Source organism: Pogona vitticeps, chromosome 2 (genome assembly GCF_051106095.1).
Source record: "Pogona vitticeps strain Pit_001003342236 chromosome 2, PviZW2.1, whole genome shotgun sequence".
Taxonomy (NCBI): Eukaryota; Metazoa; Chordata; class Lepidosauria; order Squamata; family Agamidae; genus Pogona; species Pogona vitticeps.
Window position 1 is genome coordinate 11,724,702 of NC_135784.1, and position 23,904 is coordinate 11,748,605.

A 23,904-nucleotide genomic window follows, 5' to 3' on the forward strand; every position below is an offset into this window, starting at 1 on the left:
GGTCTTGGAAAGGGGGACCTGATCTGGTCCCAAAGGGAGGGGCCATGAGGAAGGGACAAAAGGCTTCTGTGGAATGAAGGAAAGAAGCTTGCTTTGCTATGACTATAGAAAGGGGTCTCTATCCTTAGCCCAGGGTCTCCCAGGGGCTGGGACCCCCACGACTGTGGATCGGTATTTGCTGCAGCCTGTTTCATGAAACCACGAAACTCAGTCCAATAAAACGTGGTCTGGTGTCTTTTCTCCAAAAAAGTCTGTTACGCAAGGATTTAGGGCGACGGTCCAAGAGAAAGATTTGGGGAAGCCTCAGGCAGTGGTGCAAAAAAAAAAAAAAACTATTCATGGTGAGTGGACAAACCTTGGGAATATTGTTTACTACTCTTCAAGTGTCAGCGTTGTAGATCTAGTTCTCTGTGTTCTGCAACAGAACATGACCCTGGCATGCTAAAGTTTCCTGTCTGTCTGAGTAAGGGTCAAAATGGTTGTGCAGAAATTAAAATGGGATCTACATTCCCTTCTTCTTTTTAAGTATTTGGGAGAAGCTGAAAAATTCTCCCTTGTGCCTCAGGCTTTTCCATGCCTTAGCATTTTTTGTCACAGTGATTAATACTTGTGTCACAAAATACCCTCTTCCTGAAATATGTGCTTGGGAACAAAATACATGTTTACATGACTACTTAAAATCTTGTTGTGCATGTTGTAGAGACTGTCCAGTTTTCAGAAGCACCTGTGTAGAGTTCTTCATGTTGATCTTGTGTGCCAGTTCAGACGTCAAATCAGTAGACACAGGTGTAAAGGTAAAGGCTCCCCTTGACAATTTTTGTCCAGTCGTGTCTGACTCTAGGGGGCAGTGCTTATCCCCTTTTCCAAGCCAAAGAGCCAGCGTTTTGTCCGAAGACAATCCTTCCGTGGTCACATGGCCAGTGCAACTTAGACACGGAATGCTGTTACCTTCCCACCAAGGTGGTCCCTATTTATCTACTCGCATTTTGCATGCTTTCGAACCGCTAGGTTGGTGGGAGCTCGGACAAGCAACGGGCGCTCACTTGTTGTGTGGATTCGATCTTACGACTGCTGGTCTTCTGACCCTGCAGCACAGAGGCTTCTGCAGTTTAGTCTGCAGCGCCACCACTCAAGTATTCATACAGTATAATAAAAATACAATTTTTAAAAACATCTAATTGTTGGAGTTCTGCAGCCAGGGATTTTTTTTACCAGTGGTGGGATTCAAATAAATTAACAACAGGTTCTATCTCCTAATGACCATACATACATACAATCAATCAATCAATCAATAATTGCCCAGGACAGTGGGATCTGATGAGGGTTTCATCCACAGTGGTCTCCCTACTGCCTATTATCACAACTACTTCTCACATGATTAGTAGGCATCCTTCAGTCTCGAGAGACTATGGTAACATGCTCTGTATGGAGGTCTTGGAACAGCGTCTAGTATGGCTGAGAAGGCCAATTCGAGAGTAACAATCTCTTCTACATTGAAGACAAATACAATCTGTCCCCTGTCCAGCTCCCTGGTTTTGCTGGTTTCGGGATTGCCTTTTTGCCTTGGCCTGCTGAACAAGTGTCTCTTCAAATTGGGAGAGGCTGTGATGCAATGCCTGCCTCCAGGCTGAACGCTCAGACGTCAAGGTTTCCCATCTGCTGAGGTCCATTCCTAAGGCCTTCAGATCCCGCTTGCAGATGTCCTTGTAACGCAGCTGTGGTCTCCCTCGGGGGCGGCTTCCCTTCACTAATTCTCCATACAGGAGATCTTTTGGAATTCGACCATCAGCCATTCTCACAATGTGCCCAAGCCAATGTAGACGGCACAATTTCAATAATGTATACATGCTGAAGATTCCAGCTCATTCTAGGACTACTCTGTTTGGAACTTTGTCCTGCCAGGTGATACCAAGAATCCGTCAGAGACCACACATATGGAAAGTGTTCAACTTCCTCTCCTGCCGTGCACAAAGGGTCCAGGACTCACTGCAGTACAGGAGTGTGCTCAGGACACAGGCTCTGTAGACCTGGATCACATGATTAAGACAGCTGGATAATTGTATCTGTTTGGGCATACCACTGCTATTACCCTCACAGAGAACTGACACACCTCTCCTCCCTTTACCTTCTATTTTGCCCTATAGCTCACCAGTAAAAATTGCTTCCCTCCCCTTTCCTGCTCCTGAAATGACTGATAGCCCTGTTTGTTGTTACCTGGAGACCGCCTTTGCGCACCTGTTGTGGAGTTATTCTCCCCCCCGCTTCCTTCTGGCTTGGAAGGCATGGTTTCGTTTCAGTCTGTCACCACTCCACCTCAACCCCACCACCTCAATCGGTCCTTCAGTTACTATTGTAATATTACTATTACAACAGTAAAATTGTAGTAATAATAAGCTTTTTCTGTAGCTTCAAGCAAAAGAGGGCTGCCACCCTGGGATGTGAACTGGTCTCTGAACAACGCCACAATCATTTAATCCCTCCCCATTCCAGGTTCTGTAGAAAAGTTGGAGGCAACAGGAAAAGAGGAAAACCCAATGTGAGATGGATTGACACCATCAGAGAACCCACAGAGTTGAGTTTGCATCAGCTGTGCAGGGCTGTTGAGGACAGCGCATTTCAGAGATTGTTTATTAATTCATAGGGTCACCCTAAACCAGGGGCGATGTTGATAGCATGTAACAACAACAGAAGCTTAAAACAGCTTTCTGACACATGGCTCTTCAAGGAAGATTGTCCCAATTAACAAAATTACGATCATCTTTGCTGACACCCTTGGCCTGATCGGATCTGTTACGGTTCTGGCGCAGAGTAAATGAAGACACTTTACCAGCTCTTCTTTGACGGTTATATTTACATATATGTACACTTATATACAGGCAGGTCTCTACAGCACATCTAGAAGTCTTCATACAGTCCGACAGCATGCGTGGCAGAAAATCACATCAGGAGAAGAGAACATATCACAGACACAGGGCGGCTCCTGTCTTTCTGCCCCGCCGCCCGGCTGCTCCCAAAGGGCTGTCCCGATGGTGCTTGCAGCAGCGGAGGAGGTGCCCGGTGGGGGAGAAATGCCAGATCGACTCCTGCCTTCTCCCCCACCAGGCACCTCCTCCGCTGCTGCAAGCACAATCGGGGCAGCCCTTCAGGAGGAGCTGGGCTGTGTTGAACAAAGGCTGAAGCCAATCCGGTCTTTTTCCCCCACCGGGAGGCGTCTCCGAAAGCGCTGTGCCCGATGGTGGGGGGAAAGATCGGATCGGCTTCTGCCTTTCTACCCCAAAGCCCGGCTCCTCCCAAAGGGCTGCCCCGATTGTGTTTGCAGCAGCGGAGGAGGTGCCCGGTGGGGAAGGAAGGCAGGAGCCGATCTGGCCTTTCTCCTTGGAGGCGCACCGCGCCGGCCTATCCCAGCCATGCTCGGACTCCCGGGAGTCCGAGCATGGCTGGGATAGGCTGGCGCGGCACGGCTCCTGGCGGCAGGGGCAGGGTAGGAGGGTTCGGATGGCTTCCAGGCAAAGCACTGGAAGCCATCCAGACCCCACCCACCCTGCCGCTGCCGCTGCTTGGAGCCACCCCGCACCCAGGAGTCCGAGCATGTCTGGGATAGGCGGGTGCGGCGCGGGTCCAAGCGGCGGCGGCAGGGTAGGGGGATCGGATGGCTTCCAGTGCTTCGCCATCCGGACCCACCTACCCTGCCTCCGCCACTGAGAGCCTTCCGAGCTCTCAAAGGGCTTTCTCCAATGTTGAGGGGAAAGCCCTTTGAGAGCTCGGAAGGCAAATGTTGGCAGTCGGCGGTGGCTTCGGGGTCCTTCCAAAGGTACCGACGATTGACCGACGACATTTTCCCCCAGCTGAGCGGCGGGGATTTGAACCTCTGGCCGGTCAGCTGGGGGAAAATGCCAAAGGCCCCATTTTCGGGCAGCTGATCGGCGGTTCCAAAATGGCCACCCACTGTGTTGCCTTGCTTTAGAGGCACAGAAAATGGCCGCCCCTATGGAGGATCTTCGCTCAACGGTGAGTTTTAAGCCCATAGGAACGCATTAATCGTGTTTTGATGCGTTTCTATGGGCTTTTTTGCTCCGTTTAGCGATGTTTCTGGATAGCGACGATTAATCCAGAACGGATTAACGTCGCTATGCGGGGCACCACTGTAAACCGGGGAGATGCTTAGCATGTAACTTAAGGAAAGAGAAGGAGAAATCAATAATACAAACATTGAAAGATGAAACAGGGATGGAGAAATTTAAACAGGAAGAAATAAAAAAGATTGATGAGGATTTCTATCGGAATTTATACAATAAAAAGGAAGTAGATAAAGAAGCTCATAAAGAACATGTAGGAAACACAACAAATTGAAACTGACTAAAGAACAAACAAGGCTTTAATGTAATCAGAAATTATAGAAGCCCTCAAAAGACAAAAAAAGTTGGAGGCAACAGGAAAAGAGGAAAACCCAATGTGAGATGGATTGACACTATCAGAGAACCCACAGAGTTGAGTTTGCATCAGCTGTGCAGGGCTGTTGAGGACAGCGCATTTCAGAGATTGTTTATTAATTCATAGGGTCACCCTAAACCAGGGGCGATGTTGATAGCATGTAACAACAACAGAAGCTTAAAACAGCTTTCTGACACATGGCTCTTCAAGGAAGATTGTCCCAATTAACAAAATTACGATCATCTTTGCTGACACCCTTGGCCTGATCGGATCTGTTACGGTTCTGGCGCAGAGTAAATGAAGACACTTTACCAGCTCTTCTTTGACAGTTATATTTACATATATGTACACTTATATACAGGCAAGTCTCTACAGCACATCTAGAAGTCTTCATACAGTCCGACAGCATGCGTGGCAGAAAATCACATGGGAAAATGGGAAAGCACCAGGCCCAGATAGTCTGCCAGTGGAATATTATAAAGAATTGGAAAATGTATTGCTCAAACCATATAAGAAGCTTTTGGAATGTGTAGAAGGGAGAATTGCCACCAACATGGACAGAAGCGATAATTTCCCTTATACATAAGGAAAACACGAAGGGTAAAGAAATCAAAAACTACAGACCGATTTCATTACTGAACGTGGATTATAAAATATACGCGACCATGTTGGCAACTAGACTGAAAAGAATTTTAATACAGTTAATACATCAAGACCAGTCAGGGTTTCTTCCAAAAAGGCAGATGAAAAATAACATAAGGATAATCTTAAATTCTCTGGAAAACTATGAAGCTCATCTGGAGAAACAGATGGCTATGATATTCTTGGATGCGGAGAAAGCTTTTGGCAATCTCAATTGGAATTTAATGCTGTATGAACTGGAAGTGCTACACGTTGGAGAAAGATTTTTGAAACTAATGAAAGCAATTTATACTCCACAAAAGGCAAAAGTGAGAATTAATTGATAGTTGACGAAAGAAATACAAATACAGAAAGGTACTAGACAGGAGTGTCCACTCTTATTTATTTATTTATTTATTTATTTATTTATTTATTTATTTATTTATTTATTTATTTATTTATTTATTCATTCATTCATTCATTCATTCATTCATTCATTCATTCATTCAATTTCTACCACGCCCCTCTTTTGTTGACTATGAGGGCTACTCCATTCCTTCTGCGGGACTCTTGTCCACAATAGTAGATATGATAATCATCTGAATTGAATTTGCCTATTCCTGTCCATTTTAGTTCACTGATGCCCAGGATGTCAATGTTTATTCTTGCCATCTCCTGTTTGACCACATCCAGCTTCCCAAGGTTCAGATCTTACATTCCAGGTTCCTATGCAGTATTCTTCTTTGCAGCATCGGACTTTCCCTTCCAGGCGCGTCCACAGCTGAGCATCCTTTCGGCTTTGGCCCAACCACTTCATCAGCAGGACCAGTAACCCTCATTAGTGCATATGCACCAACACTGTCATCCACTCCAGAAGTGAAAGACAAATTCTATGACGATCTGGCAGCTACTATCAAAAAAGTCCCTGAAAGAGAGGCACTGTTCATTCTTGGAGACTTTAACGCTAGAGTTGGTGCTGATCATAATTCTTAGCCCACTTGTCTAGGCCGTTTTGGCATTGGAAAGATGAACGAAAATGGCCAACGCTTGCTGGAGCTTTGCTGCCATTATGGTCTTTGTGTCAGCAACACATTCTTCAACATGAAGCTGCAACACAGAGTTTCCTGGAGGCATCCAAGATCCAAACATTGGCATCAGCTCGATCTAATCCTCACTAGACGTTCCAGCCTTCCTAGTATTACGATCACACGCAGTTACCAGAGTGCTGATTGTGATACTGATCACTCCCTGGTGTGTAGTAGAGTAAAACTGCGAACAAAGAGAGTATATCACACGAAAAAGGAAAGAAGACCACGTATTGACATCAGCAAGACTCGCGATCAAAGAAAAGTGAAAGAATTTGCCCAAGCACTTGAGGAAGCCCTTCCAGGTCCGGCTAATGCAAATGCACCTGAACGATGGGAACACTTCAAGAACACTGTCTATAACACCGCCTTGTCCACCTTTGGCAAGAAGACGCAAAAGATGGCTGACTGGTTCGAAGCCCATTCAGAGGAGTTAATGCCAGCCATCGAGGTTAAGAGAAGAGCTCTAGCAGCATACAAAGCCTGTCCTAGCGAGTACAACTTGCAAGCTCTTCGAGCTGCTCGCAGCCAAGTCCAACAGGCTGCCAGGAGATGCTCCAACGATTATTGGCTCCAGCTCTGCTCTCATATACAGTTAGCAGCGGACACAGGTAACATCAAAGGAATGTATGACGGTATCAAGCAGGCCTTAGGTCCAATACAGAAGAAATCTGCTCCCTTGAAGTCTGCTACAGGTGTGCTCATCCAGGACCGAGCACAGCAGATGGAACGCTGGGTACAGCACTACTCTGAGCTATATTCCAGAGAGAATGTAGTAACTGAAGAAGCATTAAATAACATTGAGTGCCTACCTGTCTTGGAAGAGCTGGACAGCGAACCAACCATAGCAGAGATAAAAGCGGCCTTGGACTCCCTCGCCTCCGGCAAGGCACCTGGAAAGGATAACATCCCTGCTGAAGTGCTGAAATGCTGTAAGGAGATCATCACCACCGAACTGTATGAAGTCTTTTGTCTCTCCTGGAGGGAAGGTGGAGTACCACAGGACATGAAGGATGCAAACATCGTCACATTGTACAAGAACAAAGGAGACAGGGGTGACTGCAATAACTACAGTGGCATCTCTCTTCTTAGCGTTGTAGGGAAGCTGCTTGCCCGTGTTGTGCTGAAGAGGCTCCAGGTGCTTGCAGACAGAGTCTATCCAGAATCACACTGCGGATTTCGAGCTAATAGATCCACCACTGACATGGTATTCTCCCTCCGACAGCTGCAGGAGAAATGCAGGGAACAACAACAGCCACTCTTAGTGGCCTTCATAGACCTTACAAAAGCATTTGATCTGGTTAGCAGGGATGGCCTTTTTAAAATACTTCCCAAGATTGGATGTCCACCTCGTCTCCTTAACATCATCAGATCTTTCCATGAGGGAATGAAAGGCACTGTTGTATTTGACGGGCTCAACATCAGACCCCTTTGACATCCAAAGTGGAGTGAAACAGGGCTGTGTCCTCGCACCAACACTTTTTGGGATCTTTTTTGCTGTCATGCTGAAGCATGCCTTTGGAACTGCAACCGAGGGTGTCTATCTCCGGACTAGATCAGACGGAAAGCTCTTTAATCTCTCTAGATTGAGAGCGAAGACCAAAGTCCAACTGAAATGCATGCGGGACTTCCTCTTCGCAGATGATGCAGCCATCGTTGCCCACTCTGCTGAAGACCTTCAACAACTCATGAATCGTTTCAGCAAGGCCTGCCAAGACTTTGGACTAACAATCAGCCTAAAGAAAACACAAGTCATGGGCCAGGGCGTGGACTCACCTCCTTCTATTACCATCTCTACACAAGAATTGGAAGTTGTTCATGACTTTGTGTACCTTGGCTCAACCATCTCTGACACCCTCTCTCTGGATGTCGAGCTGGATAAACGCATTGGCAAAGCAGCCACCATGTTCTCTAGACTCACAAAGAGAGTATGGCTCAATAAGAAGCTGACGACACATACAGTGAGTCCTGGACCCTTTGTGCACGGCAGGAGAGGAAGCTGAACACCTTCCATATGCGTTGCCTCCGACGGATTTTTGGTATCACCTGGCAGGACAAAGTCCCAAACAGAGTAGTCCTAGAATGAGCTGGAATTTTCAGCATGAATACACTACTGAAACAGCGACATCTACGTTGGCTTGGGCACATTGTGAGAATGGCTGATGGTCGGATTCCAAAGGACCTCCTGTATGGAGAATTAGTGCAGGGAAATCGCCCCAGAGGGAGACCACAATTGCGATACAAGGACATCTGCAAGCGAGATCTCAAGGCCTTAGGAATAGATCTCAACAGATGGGAAACCCTGACATCTGAGCGTTCAGCCTGGAGGCAGGCACTGCATCGCGGCCTCTCCCAATTTGAAGCGACCCTTGCCCACCAGACCGAGGCAAAGAGGAAGTCACAAAAGCAGCAAAATCAGGGAGCTAGACAGGGGACAGATTGGATTTGTCTTCATTGTGGAAGGGATTGTCACTCTCGAATTGGCCTCCTCAGCCACACTAGATGCTGTTCCAAGTTCTCCACACAGAGCACGCTACCATAGTCTTTCGAGACTGAAGGATGCCTAACAGATACACATGGATATACTATGATGTAGTATAGGAATAAGGCATAAGATCTGCTGTAAATTATATAATGGATAAGTTGGTATGGGAAATACCTCCCCACTTATATATTTTGTTTGTCTTGTGTTCTTGATTGTCTTGTAGGCTTTTGTTTGTTCTGTATGTATGTATGTCTCAAAAATAACAAAATGTATTTTTTAAATAAAAACTTCATTTGTATACTTGCACACTGTTATCTCCGTGCAGTGTCATGGTTGACTATGAGACAAGGAAACACATCCCAAGAACTGTTGGGATCAGCTGGAGAAGAACCATGCAAAGATCCAAGCCTTTTCCCTCTTTAACAGTTGACCCACCTCTGAGATCTCACTGGGTCCTTCCCAGTTTTCCTCCAACCGTCAATGAAGCCTTTTCCACATCTCATGGAAGTTTAGGGCTTTCCTTTTGGTGGCCCCTTTGTTGTCAAAACAAGCACCTTACAAATACCGTATGTTGGACAGCATTCAGCCAACTATGTAGAGGAACTGGTCTGACTTTGATTTGGAGCTGCTTCAGCATACCCACAGATTGGAGATAGAACAAAAGATGGACAAGCAGCCCTCATCAGCTTTTGGGAAGAGAAGTGTGCTGGAGACAACATAAGTGGTTCTCAAATGCTGCTAACAAGTGTTTTTCCAATTCAGACACACACACCCAAGCTTGTCAGGGTGTGATACTCAACAGAGCAGAGTTCACAAGTCTATATCATGTTTTCAACCCATAATGACAAGAAGCTTCAGTGGATCTAAAATGAAGCAGCTATATTATTGGCTTGGATTGGTCACAGTGACCACATAATCCTCCATTTGATCCTTTTAAATATTTGTATAGTTACCCTTGAGAGCTTTAAATATTATCTTTTAATGATATAAACTACCCTTGTGTCCTTTCTAAGGAGAAAATATTTCAAACAAAGAAATAAATCTAGCAGAAATGCATTAGCAAGCTCCAACATATTGATAGAAATAGTAAAAACATATAAAAGTGGGGATCCAGACTTCACACTTTGATTTTTGAGCCATGTTGTTATCTGTCCTAACGGGTGTTTCTCTTGCTTATTTGATCAACTCTTATCCATTAAGAACCATGGAGTTTGTCTGTTGTTTCCATGGGATCTTCTCAAATCTTACTCCCATGGCAGGCGGGTGATATGGAGGAAATTTTCCCCATTCCTGAGCTATTCAACATTTCATATGTGCTCCACTATTACTCTAAACCTTTCCACAAACCAGACTTATAAAATTATTCCCATGTGAGTTTTTTGATGTATCCTTAAGTTTCTGCTCAGACTGGAGCTGTTCCCACATTCTGTGCATTTCAAAGGTTCCCCCTTTGTATGAGATCTTGGATGAATAGAAAGATGAGTGGTTATATTAAAGGTCCTCCTAAATTCTGTGTATTTCTGTCGCTTCTCCCTTGTATGACGCCTGTGATATCTACAGGTCACAGCTTCTTTAAGATACCTGACTCCACAGGAATCCTACTGAAATTTACAGACCTCCCATGCAAGGGATTCTATAATTCATGAAAACTGATATGACTGCAGAAAAAGGATGACCCCCACAATGAAACCAGACTGTGGGGGTCAGTATTCACATTCCAGAGATGTGGAGTTTCTCCTGTGGGCTCCAAGAAAGACAACTGACTGACGGGGATCCTGCCAAAAGCCCTCTCTGAGAGGTTGGTCCATCTCTCCCTTTCTCTCTCAGATAGCATGCCTCTCTCCTCCATGATCTTTCTCCTGCACTTCCTAACTTCTTTCTCTCCCAATATGAGGGCTTCTCCGGTCTTACTTCTCTCTGACTCCTTTCTGCCTCTTCATGAGGTATCATCAAGTTCTCCCACTGTTTGGTCCAGGGTATCTCCATTCATATCCACTCCCAGCCTTGTGGTAATCTCCTCTTCTTCTTTTGCCCTTCTACCTCTCCAGCTTCTACTGTCTCCCTTCCTGATAGTTCCCCAAGATATATTTCTCTTCCCTCCTCCTGTCTTATTCCTTTCTTTTTCTCCCACACCTAAGGTTCCTTTACCCAGGGGATCCTTCCTTTCCTCTGATGGGCCTTGTACCTCTCTAACCCCCAGGATCTTTATTTCCAGACTCTCCTAGCCCTTCGTTGGTCTCAACCTTTGATTCTTCATCCGGAACTATCGCTATCCTCCTGGTGTTCATTGTAACCCTTCTCATTTCTCTCTTTCCATTTTCCCCATGAAGGTGTCGCTTCTCTTACAGGTCACATGTTCTGTCTCTAGGGCTCCATGGGCTTCCCCTGCCTCTTCTCAGGAAAGAACTGCACTCCAGAAAGGATGGGTTCAGCCCTTCTTTCTCCGTCAGATAGACAGCCAGTGACAAGGTGTTCAAAGCTCATCTGGGTACCTCATAAGAAGTCTTTTCATTGTTGCAGTGATGCCAGGCAATTCGAAAACTTGTTAATTCTGTACAATTTCATTTATTTTACATCATTTCTAGATTCCATACTTAAATATACCAAATCCAAAATATATGGAAGGCAGTCTTTCAGGTGTGAGGAAAAAACTGTCAGTACATATCTTCAAATTCAAACGTCATACATTTATGGAAAAACTGCAGGCTTACTTAAAATATGTCATTGCACCTTGTAAAAAGATGCAGGAATTCAAATTTAGATAATAGGGAAAATTTAAGGAGTGTCTGAATCTAAAATACAATCACATTAAAACACTGGAGCTCATAATCTAGAAAGACAGAATACATCTTCAGAACACTTCAAACTTCCAAAGAATTCAATGATAAACAGCAAAAACCCTTATCATTTTCAATGAAAGACATGCAAAAGTATTTAAACGTTAAATATAAATACATCCAAAGTTAAAAAGCACTATTTGGTTCTAAGTGTGTTGTTAACAAACAGAACTTTTTTTCTAACCCAGACCATATTGGATCCATTGCTGGCTGTCACTCGCTCAAGGTTATTTTTCCGCTGTTCCAAGGACTTTCAACTGGCATTAGTTCAGAGGGCAGACCGACAAGCAGCGTGAACAGGGGAAATTCCAGTGCTCTGGATTCCCCTGGGTTTACTCCGAGTCAGAGGACTCCCCAGGAAGAGGGGGGCAAGTTTTCCACAGGAGAGTGGACTTGTTGCAATTGGGGGCTTTGGAACCACCAAATTTCAGATGGCAGTCTGTCTTTTGGAAGAGTTCCCTTCCCACACGCAACTGTCTCGTGAAGTCGCCATGATGGTGAGTTAGCTGCTCGGAAAGGGGAGGTAGGAGATTTATTACCTGACTGCAGAACAGAGATTAATGATCTGCTGCTAAGCTACAGCAAGTAAATGATCAAATCTACACTTTGAATGCTGATGAGAAGGAAGATCTCAAGCAGCATAACTTTGTTAACGCCTGTAACATCGGAGTTTTCTTACTACGCCACAGCTCGGAAAATGAAACCAACTCTGTTCTTTTTCTCTCTTAACCCTTTCTCCCAGAGAAACTGGCTTTTCATAAATCTATAAAGTTGGGACTTAAGCACTCTAAATAACTCTCCATAATTTAACCTACGTAACTCTGCATCTAGTGACAAGGTGGATTATAAATCAAATAACATCCTTGGGGTCCCCTCTCGTAATAAGTGCGGACTAGCAAATAAATCATGAGGGAAATCTGAGTAATTAACCTGCTGATTGTGACAACCATGGATGGAGGGAGAGACTCATTATCGCAACACAATGGATTATTTTAGGGGACTTCTTCAAGAATGTCAATTCAATATAATCAATCATTCCGAGGCTCAGCTTGCTGAGATCAGAACAGACTTGAAGATGACTTTTTCTGCTCTGCATGAAAAGATAGAGAGTAAGGACAAACAACTTAACCAAATCTTTAATGAACAGCCATTATCGTCTAATGGCTATTTAATGCGTTCCAATGGCTTTCCCCGTACCGTTCAGCGATGTTTTCACATAGCGAGGGTTAATCCAGAATGGATTAACCTTGCTATGCGAGGCACCACTGTAGTGACAATGTTGACAAGATTAGAGAGGCCAATCCTGGTTTGATAACACTGGAGTTGATAAATAAAAATGAAAATGGAGGAAGTTACTTCCTGAACAAATAATAGAAATCAATTGGTTTAAGATATATATAATTAACATATAAACATGACTAATATGCTATAAGCAAATTTGGCCAGATATGAAATTTAATGCTAGACAAGCATATGTGATTCATGAACTTCAGAAATAATGATGAATAATAATAATGGATGATTTGTTTGTGAGGTATGCATATTTAAATAACAAATATGTGTGGATTATAAAAGTGATTATGTTGACAAGATTAGATATATATTTTAAGAATGGAGATCTTCGAGGAATGAACAGGCCTATTTGGATATTATGGGTGGATAAGTAATCTTAAAGAAAAAATGAGGAATGTTTATGATGAGATTTAGATGGATGGAAATGCAGATAAGAGAATTTATAAAATTTATTATGAACTTAGGATGTTAGATACTTAATTAGATAGACAAAATAGGGATGTAATCAGAAATTATATAATAGATAAGCTGATATGGGAAATAACTCCACGCTTATGTTTTCTTAGTCTTGTATGTGTTGTTAGTCTTATGTGTTATTGTTCTGTAGGTTTTTGTTTGTCTTGTAGGTATGCTTTAAAAATAATAAAATGTTAAAAAAACTGGCACCAGTTCCACTGTCTGTTGTCCTCCATGGAAAAAAAATCTATGGTTCTCCCTTCCTTTCTAATAACACTTTGTGTGAAATTTCTTCCAATATTTATATTCCCTTGGTTCTGCATCAGTCAGCAAAACCAAATCTTCCCAAGGCTTGCAATTTCCAGCCTCCGAGAAGCTCAGACGTTAAGGATCAAAGGATTTTGTCACCTCTGACACAATGCAGCCCCTTGCCTGAAGAGAGCAGATCTTGAAAAATCAAAAACCAACAATCCCTGCCATTACAAAGCAGTATACTCTCAATGCAATAGCATAGAAATGCCTAGTTCTTCATAAATAATACAGAATATATATTCATTGGCACCCTCTTTAAAACTCAATTACTATTCTTATTTATGAGGGTAAAACCTTATTTTAAAAATGACAGCTTTTGTCTCTTCACTACTTGCTTTGATTTCATCAGTTAGCCTTAGAACATCCATCCTTTTCTCTTTTTATGCTAATTTTGTAAAGCTTCCATTGTACAATATATGCTTATTCTCAACTTTTTAGCGCAAGCTTCTGGGTCTATTTTAAGTCATATCTCTGTTAATTAATGATGGAAGTAAAATACATCACAAGTGGTGCTTCAAAATGCACTCCATTTTTTCCTCTTTTCTCTCTGTTTTGCATTACATCAGCATTTGGTTGTTTCTTCTTTTCAGGGGAAACCAGCACAAAACTGAATGAGCTCCTTATGCATTCTTAACTTGTCAGGAGCTCTGAATAAAGCTCTTTCCACATTCCATGCATTTCTATGGTTTCTCCCCAGTGTGAGTTCTATCATGTTTCCTAAGGTTACCACTGTCACAAAAGCTCTTTCCACATTCCACACATTTATAAGGTTTTTCCCCAGTGTGAATTCTTTGATGTAATCGAAGGGATGCAGTCCTACTAAAGCTCTTTCCACATTCCACACATTTATACGGTTTTTCCCCAGTGTGAGTTCTTTCATGTTTCCTAAGGTCAGCACTGTGACTAAAGCTCTTTCCACATTCCATGCATTTATGTGGTTTCTCCCCAGTGTGAATCTTTTGATGTAACCTAAGGTGACCACTCTGAGTAAAGCTCTTTCCACATTCCATGCATTTATGCGGTTTCTCCCCAGTGTGAGTCCTTTGATGTGCCCTAAGGCTACTACTATGACTAAAGCTCTTTCCACATTCCATGCATTTATGTGGTTTCTCCCCAGTGTGAGTTCTTTCATGTGACCTAAGCTCAAAACGCCGACTAAAGCTCTTTCCACATTCCATGCATTTATGTGGTTTCTCCCCAGTGTGAGTTCTTTCATGTGACCGAAGGTGATCATTCCGACTGAAGCTCTTTCCACATTCCATACATTTATGTGGTTTCTCCCCATTGTGAGATCTTTCATGTGACTTAAGCTCAAAACGCCGACTAAAGCTCTTTCCACATTCCATGCATTTATGTGGTTTCTCACCAGTGTGAGTCCTTTGATGTGACCTAAGAACACCACTCTGACTAAAGCTCTTTCCACATTCTATGCATTTATGTGGTTTTTCCCCTGTATGGATTCTTTGATGTAACCTAAGTTTACTATGGTCACTGAAGCTCTTTCCACATTCCATGCATTTATGTGGTTTCTCCCCAGTGTGAGTTCTTTGATGTGACCTAAGGCCACCACTGTAACTGAAGCCCTTTCCACATTCCATGCATTTATGTGGTTTCTCCCCAGTGTGAGTTCTTTGATGTAACCTAAGGACACCACTGCGACTAAAGCTCTTTCCACATTCTATGCATTTATATGGTTTCTCCCCAGTGTGAGTTCTTTCATGTGACCTAAGGTTACTACTCTGACTAAAGCTCTTTCCACATTCCATGCATTTATGTGGTTTCTCCCCAGTGTGAGTCCTTTGATGTAACCTAAGGACACCGCTGTGACTAAAGCTCTTTCCACATTCTATGCATTTATATGGTTTCTCCCCACTGTGATTTTTTTTGTTTATATGGAGGCTCTTGTTCTGACTGAAGCTCTTTCCATGTTTCTCCCCTACATGTCTTCTTTGATGTCTACTGAGGTGACATGCATTTACGTGATTTCTCCCCTGCATCAGTCCTTTCATGGGAAGTCCATGTGTGGCCTCTCCGATTTTCATTTCCCTGTTTTCTTGCTTGATTATGAGTTCCTGCCCAGGTTGCCCCAGATGTTGCTGGGCAATTCTTCTCATTTTCATCATCTGGTAGATTAGAAAAAGAAGAGGAACAACTACTTCCAAAATCTGCTCCGACTGAGTTACAGAGGAGAAAGGAAAGACAGGCAAAAAAAGGTGAGGGAAGAGAATCATCAGGAATGTCGGAAAACAGGATAGGAAGCAGAGATCGTCAGCGAAATAGGTACTGAGGTAACAGAATCTTAGAACTGCAGAGCTAGAAGATTCTGCTGCCTGAATGGCCCTCCTTGAATAATGAATTAAATCAGATACGAATTATTCAACTCAAGCCACAGATGTCTCCAGGAGGTCTTCTCTAGAGGCCTGGAAATGGTCAACAGGGACTCAAATGGGAAGGACCTTTTTCCAGCAGTAGAAGTGGCAGAAAACCATGAAGACATTCACACCTTGGCAGAATTTGTATATAACACTTCAGGAGCCAAAGATATCTGGGAGAATGTCACTATGGACAGAAGGTAAGGGTTCCCCTTGACATTTAGTCCAGTTGTGTCTGACTCTAGGGCGCGGTGCTCATCCCCGTTTCCAAGCCATAGAGCCAGTGTTTGTCAAAAGACAGTTTCCAGGGTCACATGGCCACATGCTTTCTAACTGCTAGGTTGGCAGGAGCTGGGACAGGTGACAGGAGGTCACTCCGTTGTATGGATTTGATCTTACGACTGCTGGTCTTCTGATCCTGCAGCACAGAGGCTTCTGTGGTTTAACCCGCAACACCACCACATCCCACATACAAGCAAAATTAAAGGCTGTACTGAGATGGTTGGACAGTGTAATCAAAGCTAACAGCATGAATTTGACCCAACTCCGGGAGGCAGTGGAATAAAAGAGGCCCTGGCGTGCTCTGGTCCATGGGGTCAAGAAGAGTCAGACACGACTTAACGACTAAACAACAACAAAGTTTCCCTGAAGAATATGGTTTTTGCAACAGAAGTTAGCCACTGATAAGATGTGCCTGCATCATGGTGGCCTGTGTGCATATATAAATCAGACATGTTTTTGCCATGATGCCTCAAAAGGACTAGTATGGGATCATGATGTGTTAGCAGGTTTTAAATTCTGCTATTAAGGGACAAGTGTTAGGACCTTCAGATTTCCATCACAAAATCCATTGAACCAGTTGATCAAATTAAAGCATTTGATTAATTAATGAAACATCTCCACTGTGAATCTCCTTCAGCCCAAAGGTGCAGCAATCCCTCAAAACAAAGAACCTGGGTTTGATTCTGACTATAGGGATCTGAAAGTACAAATCCGCCATTCATATATGGAATATAGGAAGACTGACTCTCTTCAAGATCGGCACAAATATCTCTCCCTAAAAACTCAATTAAGGAATTGTATAAAAGAAAAAAGGCAGAAATTTATTTTGGAGCAATGGAGCAAGGTCCAGCAGGTAGTGACCCAGAAAAACAATAAACTCTTTTGGGCCATCATGGCCGGCTCCTCCAGGCTGGAAGTACAACACCTGGCCATAATATCTCCACCAAGATGGGTCCAATATTTTTCAGACATTCTTTTCAACAAAGATAGAGCTGTATTCTCGAAGGCTTTCATGGCCGAGACCTGATGGTTGTTGTGAGTTTTTCGGGTTCTTTGGCCTTGTTCTGAAGAAATGTCTTCCTGATGTTTTGCCAGGCTCTGTGGCCAGCATCATCAGAGGACTGGAGTAGGAACTCTGTCCAGGCTCTGTTGCTGTTTTTTGGATAGTTGAGTATTTACAGCTGTGGGAACAGCTTTTGTCTTTTTTCAGAAGATCAGCATGTTTTTGTTGTGATAAGGGGGTAGAGTTTGTTGAACTTTTGCAGGCTGTATTTTTCAGTATTGGGAGCCAGGCCATGTTCAGTTTTAGGCCTTCTTCCTTTTGAAGTTCTGTTTATGTTTATTAATTTCAGTGGCTTCCCTGTGCAGTCTAACATACAGATTGCTGGTGTTGTCCAGTACTTCAGTATTTTGAAATACAATTTCATGTCCAGTTTGTTTTACAACATGTTTGGCTACTGCTGATTTTTCCGGTTGTTTTAGTCTGCAGTGTCTCTCATGTTCTTTGATTCTGGTGTGAATGCTGCCTTTTGTGGTTCCAATATATACCTGGTCACAACTGCAAGGTATCCGGTATACTCCTGCAGTGATGAGGGAGTCCCTTTTGTCCTTTGCTGACCATAACATTACAGTGGTATCTCCCATAGCGAGGTTAATCCGTTCCGGATTAACCCTCGCTATGTGAAAACATTGCTGTACGGAATAGGGAAGCCCATTGGAACGCATTAAACATCATTTAATGTGTTCCAATTGGGCAAAAAACTCACTTTTCAGTGATGTTTCCAGGGTCCGGCAGCCATTTTCGTGCCCTCGGTAAGCGAGGGCAGGGCGCGAAAACGCTGCGTGCGGCCATTTTGGGGCTTCTGGCGGCCATTTTGGAACCGCCAATCAGCTGTTCCCCCGACATCGCAATGCGAAGATCGGTAAGCGAAACGCTTACCGATCTTCGCAATCCGAGTTTTGCCCATAGGGGCCATCGGTATGCGATCGCATTTGCGATCGCAAATACCTCATCGCTATGCGATTTCGTCGTTCTGCATTGCGCTCGTTAAGTGAGGCACCACTGTAGTTGTATTTTTGTGGTGGGTCTGAATAATGTTTGTAGGTTGTGTTTTTTCAAAAGTTTCCCCTTGCGGTCTGTGACCCATTTGATGTATGGCAGAAATACTTTATTTGTGGGTGGCTCTTTTTCCTCTTCAGTTTGGTGTTGTTTTCTTGGCTTGATGGCTTTCGATTTGAAACAGCAACAGGGCCTGGACAGAGTTCCTACTCCAGTCCTCTGAAGATGCCGGCCATAGAGATTGGTGAAACGTCAGGAAGAACAACCGTCATAACACGGCAGTAGAACCCGAAAAACCCACAACAACCAAAAGATAGAGCTGTTAAGACCTTCTACATGCCTAGTTCTCTCTGATCTTCCTGTTTGGCCACCACTAACCATAGAAGAGACCAAAGATCTAATCACTCAGTTACAAGCTGGAAAAGCATCCAGCACCGATGCCGTCCCACTGGACTTACTGAAATGCGAACCGGACTCGTGGGCTTCCCTTTTCACAGCTATAGCTAATACTGGGATTGTTACGGTAGCTTGGAAACCAATAGTCTGACGGTAGGTGGGACATGTAGGGACGTGGTGGTGCTGTGGGCTAAACCGCAGAAGCCTGTGCTGCAGGGTCAGAAGACAAGCAGTCGTAAGATCAAATCCACGCGATGGAGTGAGCGCCCATCGCTTGTTCCAGCTCCCGCCAACCTAGCAGTTCGAAAGCATGCAAATGCAAGTAGATAAATAGGGACCACCTCGGTGGGAAGGTAACAGTGTTCCGTGTCTGAGTTGCACTGGCCATGTGACCACGGAAGATTGTCTTTGGACAAAACGCTGGCTCTTTGGCTTGGAAACGGGGATGAGCACCACCCCCTAGAGTCGAACACAACTGGACAAAAATTGTCAAGGGGAACCTTTACCTTTACCTTTTAGGTGGGACATAAGGGGTGGAGTCAGTGTATATAAGGGGAGTGAATGGGTGTGAGTGCTTTAGATAGGGTCCTGATAGGGACTGGTTAGGGATCGGTTAGGGAGATAGGGCTTGTTCCTATTGTGAAGAACTGTGCTATATATATTGAGGGTCTGTGAGAGAGTGTGTGAGTGTGTGGTACTTTATTAATTATTGCCTTATTATTTGAGTGATTAAAGTGATTTACCATTCCTTTTGTTCTTACCAATAAACAAAAGTTTTTATTTTGAAAATCATACATTTGCCTGAAGAGTCTTTTGAGGGAATGGTTGGTGGCAGCGTGAATAAAGTGTGTGTGAGAGTGTGACGTGGCACCTCCTTTGTGACGTGTGAGGAGGCTGTCACAGGGATCTTGCCAAAAGTCTGGACCAATGCAGTTCTTGCCCCTATTTATTATAAAATGGGACCCTCACCTCCCAGAAAACTCCAGTAATTATCAGTAATTAGGAAACTCTATGCAAAACAGCTACTAATTAAACTTAATTCCTGGATCAATAATTGGGCATTGCTTGGATCTGAGCAAGCTTGTTTCAGGAAAGGTAAGGCCACAGTAGATAACTGCTTCATACTCTCGCATCTTATTAACAGAATAGTTAAACATGAAAATTCTAAATTGCATGTGGCTTTCCTTGACTGAAAGGCAGCTTTCGATTCGGTAGAGATTCAGTAGAGAGAGATTTTGCAGATATTCTCTGTGAAAAACATGAAAATATGGGCATAGATAAAAGACAACGTTCCCGCATAAGAATTGTATACTCTGGCACAACATGCCAAGTCCATGCCAGCAAGGGAGTGAAGCAAGGCTTCATTGCTGCTCCCTCCTTATTCAACCTATTTACGAATGACCTAGACCCTTTCTAGCCAGTGTGGAGGGTCATCCACCAAAATTGGGGATGCATGGTGTCCTGTTATTGCTTTATGCCAAAGATGTTGTTATCTCACATACTCGTTTGAAGTGTTTAATTAACAGAACTGTGGAATATATGGACAAAAAGAAAATGCAAATAAATTATAATGAACGTTGGTTTTCTCAAAGTCATGGAAGCAATTTCAATGGAATGTGAATGGGCACAAAATCGAATAGGTGAAATATTATAAATATCTAGGCATCCTGTTCTATTATAAACATTCCTGGTCTCCCCATCGCATAATTGTTATAAATGTAGCTAGGTTCATTGGTCAGGCAATACTTCGTTTTTATTAGAATTATGGCAATTGTTACATTCCGGTGGGTTTACAGGTTTTTTAATCCTAAATTATCCCAGAGATATCGTATGGCATCTTCTGGTTAAATGCCATGGATAGGTCAATTGAACGGATACAATTTCAATTCTTACGTAAAGTGCTAGGGCTACCAAATTGCATTCCCTAATCGACACTTTGTCTAGAATCCGGATTTTCCACTTTGGAAATGATAGCCTGGCTGAGATCATTTCAATTCTAAACATTTCTAAAACTCTGACCCAGATAGCCTATTATATCCACTATTTCTGAACTCTAAACCTCCCTTTGGGATGACTGCTCTTTTTAAAAAACTGAAATGAATTGGCTTAGATAGTGACTCCTTGGGCTCACTAAATCAAGGGCAAGCCTTCCCAATGATCAAAAGAAGAATTTTGGACATTGAATTCCAGGAACTTGCACTGTCCACCCCACTAGAGTGACTGCTCTAAATTTGTGGCACCTTTCCTGTCAATATTGGTGGTAGAATATACTAGATGGGCAGGATATAAATTGAACAAATAAATAAATATTGGAGGGAAAATCTGATGTGGACAAATTCTGTTTTCTGTTATCTGTGGAGGTGCCTGACATTCTAGAAAGGATTGCAGATTTCCTCAGCTCAATCATGAGAAAGCAAAGTCTACTTTAAAATAAATGTTTTGGGGGGCTTGGTAGAACTTATGAAGGCCTGATTTCAGGTTTATGGGATTGGTCTTGGATAACTTCATGGATGCTGGATTTCTCCACCCTACTCTACGTTGTAATTGGAATTGTGGTTCTTACTATATTGAGATTATTTGTATGTGCTATATCTATACTTTTGCCTCTGTGTGTTGGGTTTTGTTCAGATCTAAGCCCAGGAAAGTCTAAACAAAAATGAGCAGATTTAACCAGCAGATTAACGTTATTTCTATTGTCAGAGATTAAAAAGGGGGGAGTGATACCTGGATATGTTCAAGATTAGTTTTATTCCTGGTCTTGGAGTAAAAAAAGTTATTCTACATATTATGATTTTAGCAACATCACTTCTCTTGACCTTTGTATTAAATCAGATGCCTATATTCCACACCTTCCACCCCTTCACCTTTCAACTAGCAGATGGCTGATTTAGGAATGCTGCTCGGAGGCCAAACACAGATAGATTCACAGAATCATGGAAAAGTGCAGTTGGAAGGGGCCTAGAAGGCCATCAAATCTCAACCCCTGCTCAGCGCAGGAATACAGTCAAAGCAGATCTGCCAGTTGTCGATCTAAGTTTTTCTTGAATGCCTCTAGTGTTGGAGCACTTCAAAATAGTCAAAGCATAAAACCCAGCATAGAGCCAGAGGCTCAAGTCCATACATCTGAGCCCTGCTTGGTAACAGAAACATATTACAGTGGGGTCTTGACTTAAGAACGACTCGAGTTAAGAACATTTTGACTTAAGAACCATTCTCCTAGGAAAATATTGACTTGACTTACATACTTAGATTTGAGTTAAGAACTGAAAAAAACCCACGTGGGAGGCAGGGAAAGTGCAAAATTTGAACTTTCAGTTAACTGTTGGCCAGTGAAAAGGGTGCCTGTCTGCTTCCTCACTCCCCCCAGCGTTTAGAGAGTGGATTGGGAGGCAGTCTTCAAACTGCCTGGTACTGTACTGCCTGGACTGTATTTTCCTTGCCTTCCCTGAACCTTTCTTGACCTAAGAAAAAAAGAAACAAAATATCCCCCTCTAGTGGTCGAAGGCAGAATAGCAGCTTCCCATTAGTTTCTATGGACGGAAAAGAGCAGATACGGATCAAATGGTTTTCAATGCATTCCTATGGGAAATGCAGATTTGACCTGAGAACTTTTTGACTTGAGAACCGCCTTCCAATACGGATTAAGTTCTCAAGTCAAGACTCCACTGTAATAAGATAAGGAAATTGGTATACACTTTCTTCCATACAGTGTGGTGCTTTCTAAAAGAAGGTCATCAAGGGGAGGTGGGCAAATCCCAAATATCTATCTCTCTTTTAGTCGTTTAGTTGTGTCTGACTTTTCGTGACCCCATGGACGAGAGCATGCCTATCTTCCACTGTCTCCCGGAGTTGTCAAATTCATGTTGGTTTCTTCAATGACACTGTCCAACCATTTCATCCTCTGTTGCCCCCTTCTCCTCTTGCCTTCAAATATCTATAGGGGACCTATTTGTCTGTTTTCTACATATTAGTACCCAATTAAGTGTAGGATCCAAATATTAAGTACCTTCTTCTTTGGGTTCAGCCTTAGCCTATTGTACCTTTTATCCTCTCATTGAAGGAGAAGGTGGGAACAGAAATCATGTTACCTCTTAATCAATTATCATCAAAGTCCAAATTACATGTGGATGGTGCAAAGCAAAATTCCCTAGGCTGGCTTGTCTGTTCTGGGGGAACAAGAAGGCAAGTTTGAAGAAGAAACCCCACACACCCCAAATCAGGGTGACCAAATTTTGCCTCTTATCAAGAGGACCTGCCCTTGGTAAGCATGGGGATGGGGTGAGCAGGACTGAGATTTTTTTTGAAAAAAAATACACCTAATTAAAATACAAAGAAAACCACACCCTCAAGAACCACCACTTTGCACAAGTGTGGTGTCGTGGATGGAGTACCAGACTGGAAACCAGGAGACCTGGATTCGAAACCCTGCTGGGCCAGGGAAACTGAGAGGAGAGAGTGTGTGGCAAGGTTATTTAAGCCACCTCTGGAAATCTTACTTACCTTACAAATGTTGGAGGGATCTGGGTTTTGGTTCCTTGTTTTTGGTCCCAAAAACAGCAAAGAGAAATCGCCTCAGTCTTACCCCTTCCTAGGAGAAAAGAAAAAGATCAGCCTGGAGGCTTTGCGGATGAAGCAAATCAAAAACATTTCCTTTCAAGATGTGCCTTCATCATGTTTATATTGTATGGGAGTACATCCCCATCACTTTCTCTCTTCTTCAGGCAGCAGAACAAGAGGAACAGAAAGGCAGTCAACTAAAAAACCACAGGAAGGGAGGGAGGGAGGGAAGGAAGGAGCATCTATTCCTGGACTCCAAAATAAAAGCTCCATCGTTCCAGTGAGGTGGGAGAAACAGCAGGGAACAAGAGAGCAAGTGGACATCGCAGTTTGCTACTGCGATGAAAGCAGTAGCAAACAAGAGTGCATTTTCCCACTATTTATTTAAAATAATTTTACCCCACCTTTCTCCTTTAAAGGGAACCAAAGCAGCTTATGTAAATCTTCGAAACATAAAATTAAAAAGTTCAAAACAAGAAGTCTATAAATTTAAAAAAATGATCAAACCAAAGCTACACTAAGAATGGTAAAAAAAAAAAATTCAACATCTAGAAAACACCAGAGGCCATGTGATGAGGCTTGGACCAGACCCTCTGTTCTCATGGGACCATCTGTTATTTTTCTCACCCCAATGATCCCAAGGAGGTCCCTAGGAGAAAAGAAAAAGATCAGCCTGGAGGCTATGCAGATAAAGCAAATCAAAAACATTTCCTTTCAA

The 23,904-nt window shown here is 43.2% G+C and overlaps 2 protein-coding genes across 2 annotated transcripts in view; both read right to left on the reverse strand.

Annotated features, from left to right (window-relative positions):
• The window catches only part of LOC140703803 (uncharacterized), a 276,588-nt gene that overhangs the window by 190,947 nt on the left and 61,737 nt on the right, over nucleotides 1-23,904 (reverse strand). The gene's annotated exons all lie outside the window — the stretch shown is intronic.
• LOC140703805 (uncharacterized) lies at nucleotides 11,165-23,200 on the reverse strand. Its single transcript, XM_078387950.1, has 2 exons — nucleotides 23,130-23,200; nucleotides 11,165-15,694 (listed from the first exon to the last, which is right to left on the reverse strand). The coding sequence occupies exon 2, from the start codon at nucleotides 15,641-15,643 to the stop codon at nucleotides 14,201-14,203; it is 1,443 nt and encodes a 480-aa protein (XP_078244076.1). The 5' UTR covers nucleotides 15,644-15,694; nucleotides 23,130-23,200; the 3' UTR covers nucleotides 11,165-14,200.